This window comes from Penaeus vannamei, chromosome 30 (genome assembly GCF_042767895.1).
Source record: "Penaeus vannamei isolate JL-2024 chromosome 30, ASM4276789v1, whole genome shotgun sequence".
NCBI lineage: Eukaryota > Metazoa > Arthropoda > Malacostraca > Decapoda > Penaeidae > Penaeus > Penaeus vannamei.
Window position 1 is genome coordinate 14770324 of NC_091578.1, and position 20000 is coordinate 14790323.

The window sequence follows — 20000 nt, forward strand, 5'->3', positions numbered from 1 at the left end:
AAAAATATTTCTTTCTCCACCTTCCTGTATCAATTCACTGTATATTAGGCCTGTGCAATTACATTCTTTTCATTCAATTTCTTTTTGGCAACAAAAACTTTTAACACGCTTTAGTCTCGATTCCCTTGATCTATTTAGCATCCTATATCACTTTTCATAGTTGATATCTGCAAAAACCTTCCCAGCCATTATGCTTAACCCTATAATACTACTGATCTTGGTAAACTTACAATGCTGGGAAAAAAATAATGTGTGATACATACTATCTTCAAAAAGGAATTTCAGAAATCTGTGGGAGCAATATGAGCTTATACATTAAAAAGAATCCTTTCTTGCTTTTGAGTTAAAGGAATGAAAGTACTCTTTGGTCTGCTTTGTAAATGAGCCAGGTTAGCATTGCATTGGAACAATCAGTATGAAAATGTTGCGAGAAAGTTTGGTTTGTGGAGGGCAGCATTAACTTTTGATATATAGCAGTAAATGGGTTATTTGAAAATAATTTATTCAATTAAGAAGGAATTAATAATCAAAAGCAAGATGGAGGTATTGGAAGCCAAAAATAAATACAATTTAGAGAAAATATCAACATCAAAATTCAAACATATCTGATACATAGCATGTGTATCAAATATAACAGTAAAGCAATAGAGGCATTAGAAAGAAATGAAATAACAATTGAACATGATAAAATGAATGACAGCAAAAGCCATAAAATATAATACATATGTGTGTATATCATACATATATGTATATACATATAGATACATAAATAAATAAATAAATAAATAAATAAATATATATATATATATATATATATATATATATATATATATATATATATATATATATATATATATACATATATGTGCCACATCAGGTAAGCAACTCTTGACGAATTGACATTGTCCACCATAAATCTGGCTCTGCCTGGTGCCCACCTTAGGAGTGGGCTGTCAGTAGGATTCACCACAGGGGAATAATCACTCTGGGAGGACTGTGTGGACAGGGACCTCTCTGGTGCATTATACCCCATGGATGACGTGGAAGAAGACCTGAGGAAGATTGTGTTGGGTGCCATCTCTTTAGTCCTTTTGTTTTTCTCAATCAATTGAAAAAAATTTCATTGTACTGACTCAAAAAATCTTGTACTCTTACAGTGATTTACTTGATGTTTGTGTGAGGGTATTAAGAAGAAATCTGTAAACTGAAAATAAAACTTTATGAAGATGTGCATAAGAGTGAACTGCCCTGTGTTTGTGTACCTTTTCGGAGGACTCATATAATGCATAGTTAGCCTTTTCCTAATTTCCTTAAACTTAAACTGTGATGCTGGTTTTGTTCCAAGCTTGCTGAATCCTTCAATTATGTAAGCTGCATCCTATTTTTGATGTACACTTTCCTTCTGTTTACTTTAAACTTGAAATAATTCACTTTCTGACAGGCAATAAAAATAAAAATTTGCAAGATCCAAAATCTGAAGTGGCTCCGTAATTTACCATGCTTAGATGATTATGATCTTTTCTCAGTAGTAGGAGGACCATGCTACATCTTAAATTTCATTCAACATATATATTCCCTGATACTTTGTTATGAATTTGCAATAAGTCAAACAGCTTTTAACATGCAATACATATGAAAATCCGCAAAATCCAAAATTTAATGTGCATAGTGTTCAGTATTTTTCTTTTCAATATTAATAGGAAGAATATGACTTTTTCAAAAGTATGTTATAACATACCACAGAAATATTGAAAAGAGAAGAAAAACAGAATGATGCAATAATACTGACAGCATTCCCTTTCTCCATTTTCATAATGGAAAAAAAAAAAAAAAAATGCTGGGATAATAATTTGGTGTTTTCTTTACCAAATCTGTATTTCCGACATCTTTTTCGTCAGTTTCATTTTTCAACAGTAGAAGTCTTAGATTTCTAGGGTCTTATAAGAATGGACTTTGCTTTAAAGTTGTTTAAATATCTATGGGGAACTATGACATCTCTTCAGAAAAGTAACTCGATCATGCCACTTGAGATGACTTCTTGGGAGACAAAGGAACACGTCGACCCTCTTTCTATCCTCCGTCGTAGCAGTGAAGCTGTCCCCCTTTCACCCACAAGAAGCTACATCTTGGTTCCGGTGTGCCTGAGAAGAGACACAGACCCCCTCACCATGGCACATTATGTGCAGGAGGCATTCCCTGAGCAGTTGTTTCTTCACACTGCTGCATGGCTGGACAACCAGGACCAAACCCAGGATGTCGGCTACAAAAACCTGAAGAGTTACCTTGACCCTACTACCAACAAACCATGGTGTATGGACTTATTGTGGGAACTTTGGCTGCAGTGCCTTCCCCCCTACTTGAGATCTGCCCTGTACAAAGCCAATGACAGTCCCATGAACAACCTCATAAGCAATGGCACATTTATTACAGACTCCTTATCCAGTCATAGGTTTCTTGTGGATACAGGTGTCTTCTGTTCTCTATTCCCAGACACTGTCGAAGACAAAACTCACTCGTGGCTACAACCATCACATATCAAACTCATTGCAGCCAATGAAAGCACTGTTCCAATGTACAGTACCCAAACTATCCCTATCTAACAGCCAGATGGGGACGTCATCCTTGCTGACGTTAAAACAACTCTCCTGGGAGCAGCCTTCCTAGGTCACCCTGGACTACTCGTTGATGTTGCCAACTGTAGACTATTGGACATGACAACCTTCCACTCCACACCCCTTGGTTTGCACCACCTGTACACAGAAAACTGCACTGTTAGGACAGATGCCCCTTACAAAATCCTTTGCAATGATATCCTAGACATTTTCCAGCCAGAACTCCATTAGCAGCCTGGCCAGCCAGCCAAACATGAAATATTTCAGTACATCAATATGAGAGGCCCCATCGGTATACTCCAAGTTTAGGTGCTTATCCCCAGAAAAGCTTTAAGCAGCACAACAAGCTTACTCTGAAATGGAATGAATGGGCATCTCTCAGAAGGCATCAAGACTATAGGTGTCTTAACCTGGTCAAAGAACCAGACCACTATAGCCTTCCCAACATGGTCATTTGCCATGTTAGGAAGAAGCCAAGGTTTTCTCCAAGCTTGACCTCCTGAAGGGCTACTTTCAAGTACCAGTCTACCCAGAAGATATACCCAAGACGGCATTTCACCCTTCAGGACTTACACCATTACCACCAGTATACTTTGAAGCCGAAAATAAAAGTTTCTGGGCGGCTGTGGCCTGCTGCTGCATTGGAGCATGAGCCCCTATACAGCGTCACATTGGTGGGACACCCGGCAATGTTTATTTTTTTGGGTGTCTCGTATGTGGACACCCGTCGTTACTGGGTTAACTTCTCCACATTCAGCCTCCAGATTCAGAGGCTACCTTTCAACGTCTGATGGAAGGCATCCCCGTGACCTTCTCTTCATTGCTTGCCATGTAGATGACTTCCTTATCTTTACTGAAGACCAGAACAAAGATCTCCAACATCTCCGGGTCATGGTAAAACAACTCCATGATAACGGCCTTGTGGTGTGTCAGGGCAAGTGCCAATTTGGGGCCACATCCATGGAATTCCTTGGGCTCAATGCTGTATTGACTGCCAGAAGAGCAAAATAAGTTGTCATGCTGCATCTAGCACGGGAGAATTCCACCAGCCTATGCAATGTTTTGGACACCTCCACATTAACGTGGTAGGATCCCTTCCATCTTCAGATGGTGCTCAGTATATCTTCACCACCACAGAGCATTCCCACGCGCTGGCTGGAGACAATTCCCATGCAGCACACCACTGCCCGAGACTGTACAGAAGCTCTACTGCACAGATGGATCCTTCATTTTGGCGTTCCAGATGCCATTATCTCCGACTGAAGACCTGCTTTCACATCTCAACTTTGGACGTCTTTAGGAGAATTGACGGGATCAACTACCCATGACACCACCTCGTACAACCCAGAAGCCAATGGCATGGTGGAGGGGTTCCATCACACTCTGAGAGCACAATTAATGGTGCATTGTACTGGGCCAGACTGGAAGGCTCAACTTCCTTGGGTTCTCCTCATGATCCGAACATCCCCAAAAGAGGGATTACAAGTCTCCCCTGCTAAGATGTTGTTTGGGGAAGCTCTTGCTCTATCATGGGAGTTTGCCTCACACTGTACCTCGCCCAGATGCACCTGGACACCGTCCAATTTCATCACGCTCTGGTTGGCTCAACTCAACCTCTGACCAGCCATGGATTTTCTTGTAAGGGGAATCTTTGTATCAACATTTAAGTTACACCTGACTCGCCAATGTGGAGCCTTCAGAGAGAACGTGGCGAATCAAGGGATGACCCTTACAATCTTACAAGGGCACTAAATAGTGTAACAAAAAAATTCTCCTTTATAATGTGTTGTGTTTATACTCACACTTGATATTAACTTTGTATTATTTCAATAATATATAAGTGAGGTTGATGACTAAGACAAATCTACATTTTTTTTTTTTTTTTTTTCCATAACTCACTGAAACTGTATATGAAGACTATGTATGTAATATATCGCAGAAATTCGAAATAAAGTTTAAATCACTTTAATTCTACTGTTACTGTAACCTCACATTGTGTTGTGACAGTCCTACACTGAATCAACAGAGGAATGGGAAGGGAAAGGGAAAGAAGGCAGAAAAGTGTGCCCAAGTTTTGTGGCTGATGTATGTATGAGACTGATCAGGTGCCTGTAAGATGTCTGAGCAACCAAAGGAGATATTTAGCTTGTAGTAGATGAATTCTGAAGTGCAAAAAAACTAAAAATAAAAGATATATATGCTTATCTACTGTTTGTTAAATTATGCAAGCTTTTTGAAAATGTTTATTTGAGGAATTAAAATAAAAAGTTCAACATGCTGCTGAGCACAATCATGCAAGAAAAGCACACTCTACAGTGTGAATGTTCAAGTTATGCATGCTACTTAAAGGAGAAACTGAAAATATGAAAATACACCATTATAAAAACAACATTTTATATCATAATTTGCTTCTTCAATATCTATCTATCAATCTATCTATATATATATGTCTATATGTCTATATATATATATATATATATATATATATATATATATATATATATATATATATATATATATATATATATATATATATATATATATATATAGACACACAATATCAATTTCCAAAATTACATACCTATCTGCTTAATAAGCATAAGCTTTTATAATATTGCTATTATCCTATTTTAGGGTAATTCTAAAATAGAATTTCTTTCATTTCTACTTGACCAATGCAGACTTTAATTTGTAAGTTTTCCTTCTCTCTTCTCACCGAAATAACAAAATTCTATCAAATGACTTAGTCCTATAATGATCTAATATCCAGATGGCAACAATAAAAAAGTATATATATATCTACACAATGATTACTACATGTGAATTAAAACTTTATGAAAGCTATGAATATATGAATTCCAATTTCTCTGAAGACTTTTACATAAAGAATTTCTAAATGGAATTTCCTCCTCCTCCTATAGCAAATGGTTATACATTACTAAGTATTCATTTTTTTATCCTTTCTCAGATCTACCTATATGACCTGCTTAATTCACCTAAATCTTGAATTCAAGAATGAACTTTCATCAATTAAGCATGAGACTAACCTGAAGTGATGTCTAGGCAGTACTGGAGTCAATGGTGTCCCTGGCTGGCTGGCCTCAGGAGCTTTTCCTTCAATGTACACCAGGCACTTCTCAATCTCAACTCGGAAGTTCTACAAAAGTTTTTGTTATGTGTTAACGAGGGGTATGCAATAACATTAATATTCAAGATGAATCAAGTTCTCTAATGTGATAAAATGCAGATTACAAAATACTGTTATAATAAAAGAACAATCAAATTGATTCTTACCTGAAATTCCTCATCTTTGAGGTGCCTTGTATTGTGTGGGTCACATACAAAAACAATGAACTCAACTCCTGCATTTGACCACCTCGGTCGCCTGCCTCTTCCTTCTGAATAATGACTCTGGACAAATTTTATCCACATTCGTGCAAGAGCAACCAGCAGCGGTGCTACAGAAGCCCGGTGATGACCAGTGACAAGACGAGTGACATCCTTATGATACTGGAGAAGAAATTTAGCAAGAATATCAATTCTTTAAATATTACATAACAAATAAAAAAATACAAAATATACCTAACAATAAGGTTAAGCATAATATTAATTTTCAGAAAATTGTCTTCACTGCAACTACAATATATGGCATGATAAACATAAAGTGGAGTCTTTGCATGTATGGCTTGTGTAGATTGTACAAATGGTATACCTCATCAAAGATTGCAGTTGGGGCCAGATAAGTGAATATTTATAACATAGATCAGGCTCAATTGTGCATGGCATAAACACTTGCACACAAAATATATGGACATAGTATGTCATGGCACAAATAGGTGCCACCTAGCAAGTTGAGGTTAACCCAATGCTGCTGGGAAAATATAATGGTCACTATAGTATTTTTTGTGAAATACATCTATACACAGATTGCTTCATAAGAACTAAGCCACCAATGAATAAATTAGTAGTCTATGCGACCTCACCAAACTTCCCCCTACTTTGAGTTCTTTGGAAGTATTTTTTTTTAGTGTTATCAATGATGATGCTATAATTATTATTACAATGTTACCAAATGCAATATTTAAAAGAATAAAGCATTTACAAAAACAAAAGAAAAATATATAAAGGTCAGATAGGTAGGATTAGTAATTGACTTTTTGATGTGTGTATATGTTCGTGTAAATAAATATATAAATAAATAAATAAATAAATAAATACATATATATATGTATATATGTACATACATACATATATACATTATATATATATATATATATATATATATATATATATATATATATATATATATATATATATATATATATATATATATGTACATACATATATATATATATACATTATATATATACATTATATATATATATATATATATATATATATATATATATATATATATATATATATATATATATATATATATATATATATATATATATATATGTGTGTGTGTGTGTGTGTATGTATGCATATATATTTAAGTATAATGTATACGTATGTGTATGCATGTGTGTGCACGTGCATGCGTGTGCATCTGTGTGTGTGTGTGTATCTGTGTGTGTGTGTGTGTGTGTGTGTGTGTGTGTGTGTGTGTGTGTGTGTGTGTGTGTGTGTGTGTGTGTGTGTGTGTGTGTGTGTGTATCTGAGTGTGTGTGTATGTGTGTGTGTGTGTGTGTACGTGTGTGTGTGTGTGTGTATGTGTGTGTGTGTATGTGTGTGTGTGTATGTGTGTGTGTATGTGTGTGTGTGTGTGTGTGTGTGTGTGTGTGTGTGTGTGTGTGTGTGTGTGTGTGTGTGTGTGTGTGTGTGTGTGTGTGTGTGTGTGTGTGTGTGTGTGTGTGTGTGTGTGTGTGTGTGTGTGTGTGTGTTTGTTTTGCAGCTACATCTTTTTTCTGTCATATCTAAAATACAATATTCATTGATGATTGGCTTTCATCTAATTTCTAAAAAAGAGATAAAGTATTTGCAGATGATAGAAATACTGTCAGTTTTTGTTTTATGAAAAACAATAATGTGACAAAATTTTTTAAACATACAGAAAACTGAATAACATCTTGCAATGTATAGCTTGACTAAGTAACTGCTTAGCATACCTCAAAACCAAACATGAAATACTGATGAACCACGTCTCTGGTTACTAAATGAAGCTGACGGCGTTCTCCATCTTCTAGGCTCGGCATGACTAGTTCTAGATCTGTCATACTTTCCACCTGTTGGATATTATTCTGAAGACTATTGCACAGTTCTAGAGCCTCTTTCTGAAATGAGAATATAATGCAATGAGAAAAGAAAGAGAGGAAAAAGAACACAAAACTCTTTATATTAATCAAATCTATGCTAACAGAAGTCTATTTAGAAAAGTGTTCTAACCTTTAGTTCGTCAATGGAATGAGTAATAGCTTTGTTGGGTGTTGTCTGATCGTGCATTAAAATGACAGTGTTCCCCATGCAGTAGAGAAATTCTCTTCGGACTGGCACAAGCATTGTTCCTGTAGACACAACCACCATCATACTTGTTACCTGAAAAAGACAGCTTCAAGTAGAACATTTCCTTTTGTTTAGATCTTAAGCATAATCTTCTTTTACAGTATCTTTTGATATATGGACATCAACCGACTGTTGACATTTATAATTCTCATATGTAATGATTCAATCATACATAAACTGATATATGCTTCAAGTGTGATTATGAATAATAATCATAACATTCATAATCATGTCACCTGTACTCTAGAAAGTGTAATTGTGCAATCTGCTGTAGGTTCTATCTTGATCAGATCACCAGTCCACAAATTGTGAAGACTATCCCCCTCATCACACCTCATGAGGACTAGATATCCCCCCTCTTCATCTGATTCGTGCTCGATGCCTATGCCACCAACCCTCATGTCCAGCAAGTGCCAGATGTATTCTTTTTTGTCCTTGATGCGAGCTGCATGAGAATTTTGTGAAAGTAACTGGTCATCATAATATAATAAAAGAAAAAGAAAAACAACTTCACCATTGTATTTCAATGTCATCCTTATCAAAACTTCTTAAGAGGCACACCTGGTACAAATATGAAGTGGTTTTGGCTGTGTGGTGCTATCACTCGGATGTGCCCTGTTTCTCTTAATCTGCTTAGCACCACAGCAGGCTTGCAGTTGATTTGGAATTCTGCAGCAACCTCTAAGTCCTTCCTTAACATCTTGGCTAACCCTGCAGCTCTTAAGGCACGCTCACGTGTTTCAGCTAAGAGGACTTGAAGGGCTCTACATCGCTGAAGAAGTCTCTTCCTACAATGGAATGAGAAGTATAAAACAATAAATCAATCAGAAGACAAAAAGGCATATGTAAACTACTCTAATAAACATACATACACTATTTATGTACTACGCAGTTTAAATATGAAATGCACTGACCAAGACAGCATACTGTATTATATAATCTGTTATCAATGTTGACTTCACACTTTGCTTGCCTTAAAGCAATTGCTCAATTCAGCCCTATAATTCAGCATAAATCCTTAAAGACTCACTTTTGGATATCATCTTGATCCATATCCTCCTCCTCAAAATCATCATCAAAATTCTCTAAAGTTGAATCTTGCATGGCTGCCATCTGATCGTCGATTCCTGTGTCAATAAAATCGCCCACACTACACAGCATGTGACAGGCTATATTGCTGTGAACAAAAAAATGAAAGTTTTGCTGGTAAAGTGCTCATCTATGGAGAATGTTGCATATACCCAGGATGCATTTTTAAGAATGTTGCACAATAAAAATGTGGGATAGGCTAGCATCAGTGGGTTCATCAATCCTTCTAGAAATTCTGATATCATTAAAAGAGAGAAAGCAAAGAGGAGATGTGAAATGAAAAGAGTGAACAGATGAGAAGTTAAGAAAAGAAAAGAAAAAAAAAGAAAAGAAAAGAAAAAAATTAAATAAGGTGATACTGGAAAAAGATGAACACAATTTGTCACTACACAAAATTAAAGGCCTTCATACCCCTCAGTTTCAATAGGATTACTATGAGCTAAAAAAGTTAAGTATTCCAGGAAAATCCTCAAAATCAGCATTTAACGTCATTCTGTGTTCTCAACTTACCAAAATCTTGTCGCTGCTAAACTATCCCCCTCATTAACGTGGGGACATGTTGCTTGGACAAAACGCCATTCTTCTTGGAGGAAGTTCCGCTGCAAACCTGACGCATGAGGCTCGCGGTGTAACATGCACACAAACTGATCAAGCCACTCTAGATATACCTAGAAATTAAACGTTTATGCAACAGCAGTAACATTTTGCAGCAAGTAATAAAAAATGCTTCCATGTTTCAAGTCTGATCAGCATTTTTTAAAGAAAAGGTTAAAATTGATAAAAAAATATCATACTAAATTATACAACTACTCCTATTTCAATCTATTTGCCCAAAAACAATGTCTAAGTCATTAGGTACACACCTCTAACATTCTCTTTATATTAGCATCTAGCTCCTCAATTGCTTGAGTCTGGCGTAACTCTAAATTCTCTCGAAGTGGTGGAGAAAGACTGCCAAAGAGTGCATGGCAAGCCCTCAGGTACTTCTGCCTTACTACAACAGCAAACTTGACTCCTTCTTTGAACTCCCTCATAAGCTAAAAAATGCAAAGAGAAATTCATATTCATAGACGTATTAATCATACTCATCAACATTAATATCTGTACATATACAGTCACTGAACAAAAGACAGAGCTCTCTCCCATTTTGGAGAAGCATTTATTCTTGGGTATTAACTTTCAGATTCAGCATTTAGGGTGAGAGCTGTTGTTTGTGTCAGTGACTATACAAAGACATACAAACATATATGTACACACAAATATATAGACACAGATACACAGACTAGGTTGATTAAAGTTCTTAAATTCAATTAATCAATTATCATCCTTTTACATATATCTAAAGTAAATTGAATACATACCTCCTTAATACTAAGTCTAGATGGTTTTTCTGGCATCTGTTCAATCCTTAGCTTCAGGCACTCTCTCATCATCTGAAGTGACACTGACGCTAAAAAAATGAATGTTGCATAGAAAGGAGGAAGCTCCATCTTTTCAAACCTCGGAATCCAGGGTCCATATCTACTGAGTTCTTCTAAGTTTTCTGTTAATGCCATTGTTGGTATATCTGTTGCACTCTGAAAAAAGGGAATGTTTTTTCAGAATGCTGAACTTAAACAGAATTATTGTATATTATGAGAGAGGAATTTATCATTTATGTTCCTTAATACATACATTTAAGAGAGGTTCTTCATAATTCCATTCATGTGCCCTGGACAATTCCTACACATTATTTAGCAGTTCTATTTGTCCTCACTTGTAAAATGGACTTCCTTTTCTCTGACTTATTTTCATGGTCTAAGAAGGCATGCAATTTAAAAGGTACTCAAGGTAAGGAGAAAATTGCATAATGGGCTGCCTAGTAAGATTTTGAACACAGAGAGAAGAGTGAAAAAAAAACTAATCCAAGTGATCCTCACTACATCCACTGTCCACTGTGATTTTTTTTCAACTTGTTTTTTTACACATAGATGGCTTCACTTGCACTATCATCAAGAAGTCACTCATTGGAGCATTCTTTTTTTTTAATTGCTATCATTATTGTTATTAAGGCTATCATCATTACTATCAAGATAATGTTAACAGCAGTAATAACAGTAGTCCAACTAAAAATGGAACTCCTAAATTTCTCTGGAATGGGCTAAAAAGGTGTAGCAAGTAAGTGATCTTTTCATATTTAATTTTTCATATATGATTCATCAGATTATACAGCTTTCCTATACCTGATTGTTAGGTATATGGTCAAGGTATTAATAAACAATTATCTCTTTAGACAAAAATCTTTGTACATAGTCCTATTAAACAACAGGAAAAACAAAAATCAAATACCTTTTGTTGCTTTGAGTCTCGTACAGAGTGATGGGGCTCTTCTAAAATGCATATGGTACGAGACATCACATCGCGAATAACCTCAGCTACTTTATCAAATGTCTTTTTCATGCCTTTGGTTCTCAAAAGTTTTTCTACATATTTTCTGTGAAGATGAGAAAGAGAAAATCAATAGACTTATAAGGAATATCTATGAAAGAAAACATTTATGCACTTATGTAAAGCAAACAAGAAATATCATATCACATCCTACAAATCTTGGTTTACCAAACCAGACAGATAACCCAAAGTAATGAAGCAATTCATATGGAAGTTAACCAAAGAAATGACCATCAAAGAATCATAACATAGAACCTAAGTCTCACCTGTAAGGGTTTGCTTCCACAAAAATGTCACTAAGACATCGCTTAAGTCCTCCTAGAGGAGGAACAGGTGCAGGAGGCATTAGCAGACCACTGTTGGTACTACCAGTGGTATGACCCGAATCCGTTGAATTATTTGAATCAGAGGGGTTTGAGCTAGCATCTGATTTATCACAGTCTATCACAAAACGTACAGATGCAGACTTATCTACATGTGTTTCTTTCTCTTGGGAGGGTTCATCATAGTGAGTGGTTTGCGGGACCCCTGAATCATAACTAGAAGTTGGTGTTGCAGCACCTGTAAAGCTGGTGCTGAAGGTAGGCCATGGAATGAGGGCTGAAGTCATGTTCCCAAGCAGTTTCCCAAGGACTTCAATCTTCATTCTCAACTGCACCGTTGCATTGTACCAAACACACAAAGCCATGTAACGATTGACAAAGTCAGCATGCTCCCACTCTGGAAAGTGGAGTGCCAGCTTTTTGGTTGAAGGAAATAGAGACTCCACATAGTCCAGTTTCTTCAATAGCTTTGCCACTTGAGTGAGTCCCTCAGTTTGTTTATCCATACATATTTTGCACCAGATGGAGAGACAACCACTGCAATCATCCTCTCCCCCAGCCATCTTACTAGACCCAACACCATCTGTAGAATCAGAGGTTGTTACGGGTATACCTTGGATCTTTAGCTCCCCTGCACTGAGGAGCTCATCAACAGTCACAATCTTTAAATCTGCTTCCTCTTGGTGTTTCTCGGTGCAGTTTGAATCAAAGGTAAAGTTGTGGACTTCAGTAATAACATCTAAAACCTGAGAAAGAAAGAAAGGAAGAGAAAATATTAGTTATCAAGTTACATTTTCTCAAAAGAAGATTCTGGGTAATTTAACAATATATTCTCATTTAATATGATTATTTTTATGAGACAAGGACAGAAGAAGGCAATGCAAGTTAAATAGAAATCTTTGATCTTGACATTGGACAGAACACTATGATTTTTCCAACTAATTAAACATAATGAAAGGAATATATATATATATATATATATATATATATATATATATATATATATATATAATATATATAAATAATATATATAAATATATATATACATATATATATATATATATATATATATATATATATATATATATATATATATATAAATATATATATATATATAAATATATATAAATATATAAATATATATATATATATATATATATATATATATATATATATATATATATATATATATATATATATATATATATATATATATGTAAATTATTACCTGCTTTCTCTGATTAACTAAATAGATATCATAGGAATTTGAATCTTGACCTGCATGCCATGCTTGTAATTCTAGCCATAGCATCTCATGGAGCTCCTGCTGGTACAGGACTTCCTCTTCACTTCTCTGTTGATGAACAATTTTAGAATCAGTAAATTGCATTCTCTTTCATACCTACAGAAGCATCCTAAGAAAACCTGTGTGATCTAGCTATATTTACATAATTTTCATGTTCATACATCTATAAGCTAAAAGGCAAAGAAGATTCATACACTGTTCTTCAGTAACAAGATAAAAGTAACCATATGTAATTTGTTTTCAAGGGCAATAAGTGTAGATGTAGAAGATAAACAACAACAACAGAAGACTAAGTCTTTAGTCCAAAATATTAAAAATTTCCAAGAAAATGTAGTAACTTTAAAACTATATTCTTTATGAACCACATGCACATCCTCAGTGCTTAATTTCCCATGGTAACTTCAGTTCCTTACCTGGCGCTGATGGACTGGAGCTTCTTGTGTACTAGTTTTAATCAAACTTTGAAGTTTTGCAAAGTAACTTAAACGGTCTTGTGGACATTCAGCAGTAGAAACTTTACGACAACTGTCAGTTTGGTCTGCATCATCATCCTCGCTTAATCTACGGCTGGAGACACTCATGTAACGTGATCTTGAATCAACCTGAAATTATGCTTTATTACACTTAATTGAACATCTCTGAGGGTAATACACACATTGAAACTTAGCAGCCATTCTATTCTTATGTTAGTTAACATAATCTTTACCATTTTATGCTATATACTGGTTTAGATTACCTAAGATAAAATTCAAGTAATACACAAATATTTTACTATTAGAGCTTCAAAATAAACTAACAAAGTGCTAACTATCATTCTACATTACAAGACTATGAACAATTTTCAACATCTGCAATGTACCTTACATTCTCTCAATTCTTATATTTAAAAAAAAATTCTTATTAAGAAAGAAGCTTAATAAGCTACCCAAGCTTTCACATACCCTAACTGCAGCACAGTGTGGCGGCAAACTTTCGCATCGCTCATCATTGGCATCAGTTGCAGCTGCTGCATTCATGATAATTGACAGATTTTCAACTTCTGAGAGCTTCCACTCTCTCTCAAAGGTCCGCTGCCGATCCATGGATCTTTTGCGCTCCCTATACTGCCTCCTTGACCTTTCTGGAGCTGAGGTGAAGAAGCCAATAATTAATAAGTTGATCTAAACTTCACTTTCATGCCATCATTGAGTTTCTAAACTCTATCATTAATCAATTATAATGACTAAATCATAACTGAACCAAAAACTGGATATAACTAGGTTTACTGCCTAGTCAGTAACTCTGAATCATGAAAAAATATACAGTAACATTAATACCAAGTTGGAAAATTTAAAATATACTGAAAATAAACAAACAAATCAGAATTCCCTCATGATCTGAAAATAACAGTTATTTCAGTTCACTCTAACCAATGCAAATTACAGCAAGTTCAAAATAAATTATTAGCTTTTACTTTTACTCTCTATTAAATACTTTCGCATCTTGACTAAAAGTATTATGTGTACCATAGTTGTCTTCTTTCATTCATGCAGTGACCAACATAATGAGTAAATAGCTTATCACATCAATGTTTATGTTTAAGAACATGTAAAGCACATATTTTAACTGTAGAATACCTGCTCATTTATTATGTTGCTTAATTGCGTGGCTGATATTGAATCAGGTATTCAATGTACTCTTGACAAATTCTTTAACTTAACTATAAAATGACAAAGGAAATATGCAACTGAATATTCGATATTTTTATAAATTCACTTCAACTCCATGACTGCAGGGAGCCAGAGACCCAATACGTAGGCTTAGTGACTACATCTGATTTCTGTAGTTCCTTGAACTTGCAAGATTTTCTTTTTCTAATGCTATCAATATCAATAGGTACTGCTATTATCATTATCCATAATATTATGATAATCATGTTATCAAAATACTACTAACAAAATACTTTAAAATCATCTTTCTAGAAATAAAAGAAAGTGGCAAATAGGTACAATAGCTTGGACTAATAATTGACCTCATGGTGATTAAGCACTTGTGGGCCAACTCTCTATACATACAATTAATAAAATAAAATTACACTGGATATGGCATGTATTCTCAACATCTGCAGTAATCAGTATTGTAGCAGGAGTCTTATTTAATGTGTACAGTGGTCATACTACTTATATGGGAGAAATATCATTAAAAATCTTGGAAGTTGAGCCTCTTACCTCAGGTCATACATGCATTACAAAAGTGACACTATTGCTGGGTCTGTCTCTTTAGCACCAGTGACTATATACTTGTATACTGAACACCAGCTATTACATATGATATAAAAAAGGAAATAGGGTCAATAACCATCAGCATATAATGGTACCTTTCTACAGTAAGGCTTCCATACTGGAAATGAAATTTTAATTCTTCTATGCACAATGAAACTTAAATAATTCACTTACAATTACACATGCTTACTGCCCCTCTCAATAAAACTGCAATAAGAGACAGGTTTTCTCATGTCATTCATAAAAAAGTAAAAATAATCATCCGAACACCAAAATCATTGCTCTATAAAATATTTGATCATCCAGTGATTTCCCAAAAATATTAAAAGTTCTGTGAATAATGCCAAGACATTAGTAATATCTATGGACTCACTTGCATCTCCAAAGCCATGTTCTGAGAATCCTGGGAGGGAGAGAAACCTTTCAGCCGTGTCACGACGTTTCAGGGTGGCTTTGATAGTCTTGGCTGCAACTTTTGCCTGAGAACTGCAACCAAGATAAGAAGTAAGAAATAAAAACAATATGTGTTTGATAAAATACCTGATAACATCAAATCAGTTTGAATTGAATGAAAAAGAAAGAAGGAAAGAAGTAGAGTATATACCTGATATTGATATTAAAGCTAAACAGAAAGAGAAAGAGAACACACACACACACACACACACACACACACACACACACACACACACACACACACACACACACACACACACACACACACATACACACACACACACACACACACACACACACACACACATACACACACACATATACACACACACACACAGTGTTGCAGCCATATCAAGGATGTGTCCAATCAATCTCCTTGTTACTGATATCCTGTATTGTAAGGCCCTCTTTCTCTATCTTCTCATACTTCCTATTATTTAAATTTGTTCCCCAATTCAAATCAAGAAAGTGTATACAAGAAATAATCCAAAACACTATTTCCCTTGCACACACATACAATTTTTATTAATGACTATCATATATGCTCACTCACTCACTCACTCTCTCTCACACACACTCACACACAAACGCACATGCACACACGCACACGCATTCGCACACACACACACGCATTCTCTCTCTCTCTCTCTCTCTCTCTATCAGTTACCTTCTTTCAAATTCTCTCACACTCACTTTCTTTCACTCTTTCTCACATTTTCTTTCACACTCTCACACTAAATTTATCTCTCTCTCTCACCTCACTTTCTTTCACTATCTCACCTCAATTTCACTCTCTCTCATGCTCACTTTCTATCGCTCTCTCTCACGCTAACTTTCTTTCACCCTCTCCCACACTCAATTTCTTTTATTCTCTCTCAAGCTCACTTTCTTTCACTCTCTCACCTCACTTTCTTTCATTTTCTCATACTAACTTTCTTTCACTCTCTCTCACACTCACTTACTTTCACTGTCTCACATGCTCACTTTCTTTCACTCTCTCTTGTGCTTACTTTCTTTCACTCTCTGTCATGCTCCCTTTCTCACTCACTCAATTTCTTTCATATTCTCTTATGCTCACTTTCTTTCACTCTCTCTCAGTTACTTTCTTTCACTCTCTCTTATGTTCACTTTCTTTCACTCTCTCCCTCACACTCAATTTCTTTCGCTCTCTCTTAAGCTTACTTACTTTCTCTCTCTCACTCGCACTCACTCTCTTTCATTCTCTCTAATGGTCACTTTATTTCACTCTCTCTCATGGTCACTTTCTTAGACTCTTTCTCACACTCATTTTTCTTCACTATCTCTCATGCTCACATTCTTTCACTCTCTCACACTCACTTTCTTTTACTCTCTAACACTCTCTTTCATTCCCTCTAACTCACATTCTTTCACTCTCTTACACTCATTTTCTTTTACTCTCTCTTACACTCACGTCCTTTCACACTCTTTTACACTCACTTTCTTTCACTCTTTCACACTCAATTTCTTTCCTTCCCTCTCACTCACTTTCTTTCACTCTCTCTCACACTCACTTTCTTTAACTCAAACTTTCACTCTCACATTTGCTATCTTTAACACACACTCATACTCACTTTCTCTCGCTCTCTCTCTCAGATTTACTTTAACATACTCTTTCACACTCACATTCTCCCTTATCTTCACTCTCCCTTACATTCAATCCTTAATTACAGCAACTCACCAGTAGGCATCTCTTTCCTTCTGGCGACGGAGGCGATGAGTACGAGGCGGAGTCTTTCCATATTCCCCTAAGTAGCGAGCAAGTTCCTCCTCCTCCTGAGTGAAGGAGTCGAAACTTTCAAGTGTTTCTGCTTCTTCCGTTTCCTGCACGTCTTCACTGCCACTGCTGCTCCTATAAACCGATTATTGTCAGTTATGACACAAAAAGTAAAAGAATAATTTGTACACTTACACTTTCACATAAGATCATAAGAGACTTTGGCATCTTTCTAGGTTTAGAATCTCTTGAAAGCTTAACCTAAATATTCTAAACTCCATCAAAAATGTTACACAATCAATATAAATATTTTGCTACACCAAACTAAACAACTGGGTATAAAAATATAGTTTTCCTACTAATGATGCAGGAGTCATAATCACAGTTATATTCCTCTAAATGAGACATAGCAATGATGTTATATAGTCTGCAAAACACATTCGCACTTGCTAGAGACCAAGTCTCCAACTTCACGTCACAAATTCTATTTAACAATCTAAATTGCCGTGATTGGGTATACGCTTTGGGCACTGCCTGAGGGGAGGGATGATGGGGGCTGGGTGGTAACATCACAAACAGAGGAAAAAGATCATGGAAAGCTGTGCTTCCTACAATCTTTATCTTTTAATTTGATGCTATCGTTCCTATTTGCAGAATATTCTTTGTACTGCTGACTATAACTTTTTGCCCTCTACAAGACTATCACTTCACTTTATCCTAGCTTTGTGCACCTATACCATAAAGATTAACTCACACCTTAGTTATAAAAACAGTATTTTCTGTCAAATAAATAATTTAAACTTTATTCTATTACAAAACTGCATTTCATCATCACTCCTATAATACATATTCAATTCACACTCACTAATCTAAAGAGGACCGTTGTTGTTACCTCATTAAAAACAAACTTCATTCACAACTGTTGGACTCTGAAGGAAAACAAACTAGTAATCAATAATCATGCATACTTGTAATTATAGCACAAACTATGACATGGCAACTTTATTATAATAAAACTAATAAATTCATGCATGGAATTCTGATGTACAACTTAACTCTACCACATCTGGTAATCACAGACTGATAAGGCTTATCTCATTAATGTGTGTCTCTTTTGACGGCCCAGCAAATTATATTATATGGCACAGTAGATAACAATATATATGTCCATAAACATTATTATTTCTGATTCTTTATTTGGCAGAGAATAGATCTTTTATTGTACCTTTTTCACATCACCAAAACCATTTGAACTTATCATGCTATCTCATTAAAACTAACAACTTTTCTTTTATAAATATTTTGGATCAGATTCTTAATAATGCTACTCATGATTTGCAAAAAGAAAATATAAATCATCTTAATTTCCATTATCACAGCAATCCTTATATCTCATGGTTATCATAAAGTGGTTTCAAAGATCGAGGTAAGGCTAGGCTCAGCTTGCCTAGGTTAGACATGGTAGGGTTTGGTTAGGTTAGATTACTTTATAATGGTTTAAGTTAGGTTAGGTTGAGTTAGGCCTAGGTCAACCAGTTACGACAAAGTTGCTCACACTGAAATGTATCTGATGCCATCTGATGGAATACCTAAATTTGATATAATCAATCAATCAATCAATCAATGGAGCTGACACAGACAGTGGTGCATAGCTGCATCCACCTTTTGCTTCAGCCATGGGGGTCCCTCATGGCGATCCGCCAGGCAGGTCCTATCTCTAGCACTTCACAGCAGGTCTGATTGAGCTGCCCTAGCCAAAACTTCCTAGGTCGTCCCACAGGCCTCCTCCATACAAGATTGTCTCAAGAAGAGATAACCTGATGAGCAGGGTCATCCAGTGGGAAATGAGATAGGTGCCCATATAGCCTGACTTGGCAGTCAAAAAAATGTGCAAGGTCCCATGTCTTATACTGTAGCCATCAGTTGGACACATGGTTCTGCCAACTGTACCCTATGATTCACTGAAGGGACTTGTTACAACGGCCATCGATACACAACTCTAAGGCACAGGATAAGTGTTTAGGTTTTGCTTATAGAGCAAAATTGGCAATAAAAAGGCCTTGAAGGCAAATAACTTCTGCCCAAGTACCAGCACCTCAAAATGCTCTTGTTGACTGAGTTCATGGCTCCTGCTGCCAAACCAATCAGTCTACTGATTTTCTGGTCTGACAGCCCAGAGACATGGACTGCATTGCCAAGCAATGTAAAGCTTTCAGTGACTTCACTGTCCTCACTGCAAGCATGTATCAACTGATTAAGTTCCCCTTATAAGCCCCCAAAAAAGAGAAG

General features: G+C 35.8%; 1 protein-coding gene across 1 annotated transcript in view; it reads right to left on the minus strand.

Moving 5' to 3' along the window:
• Positions 1-20000, minus strand: part of Mekk1 (mitogen-activated protein kinase kinase kinase 4) — a gene marked incomplete at its 5' end in the record, with an annotated part of 44196 nt that overhangs the window by 23012 nt on the left and 1184 nt on the right. The window contains 18 exon segments of the mRNA XM_070143096.1: positions 939-1052; positions 5660-5769; positions 5907-6122; positions 7724-7888; positions 8001-8150; positions 8354-8562; positions 8679-8905; positions 9148-9294; positions 9717-9874; positions 10070-10243; positions 10568-10783; positions 11535-11679; positions 11900-12702; positions 13185-13310; positions 13676-13864; positions 14204-14388; positions 15897-16009; positions 17676-17846. Of these exon segments, the coding sequence (XP_069999197.1) occupies positions 939-1052; positions 5660-5769; positions 5907-6122; positions 7724-7888; positions 8001-8150; positions 8354-8562; positions 8679-8905; positions 9148-9294; positions 9717-9874; positions 10070-10243; positions 10568-10783; positions 11535-11679; positions 11900-12702; positions 13185-13310; positions 13676-13864; positions 14204-14388; positions 15897-16009; positions 17676-17846 (3618 nt within the window).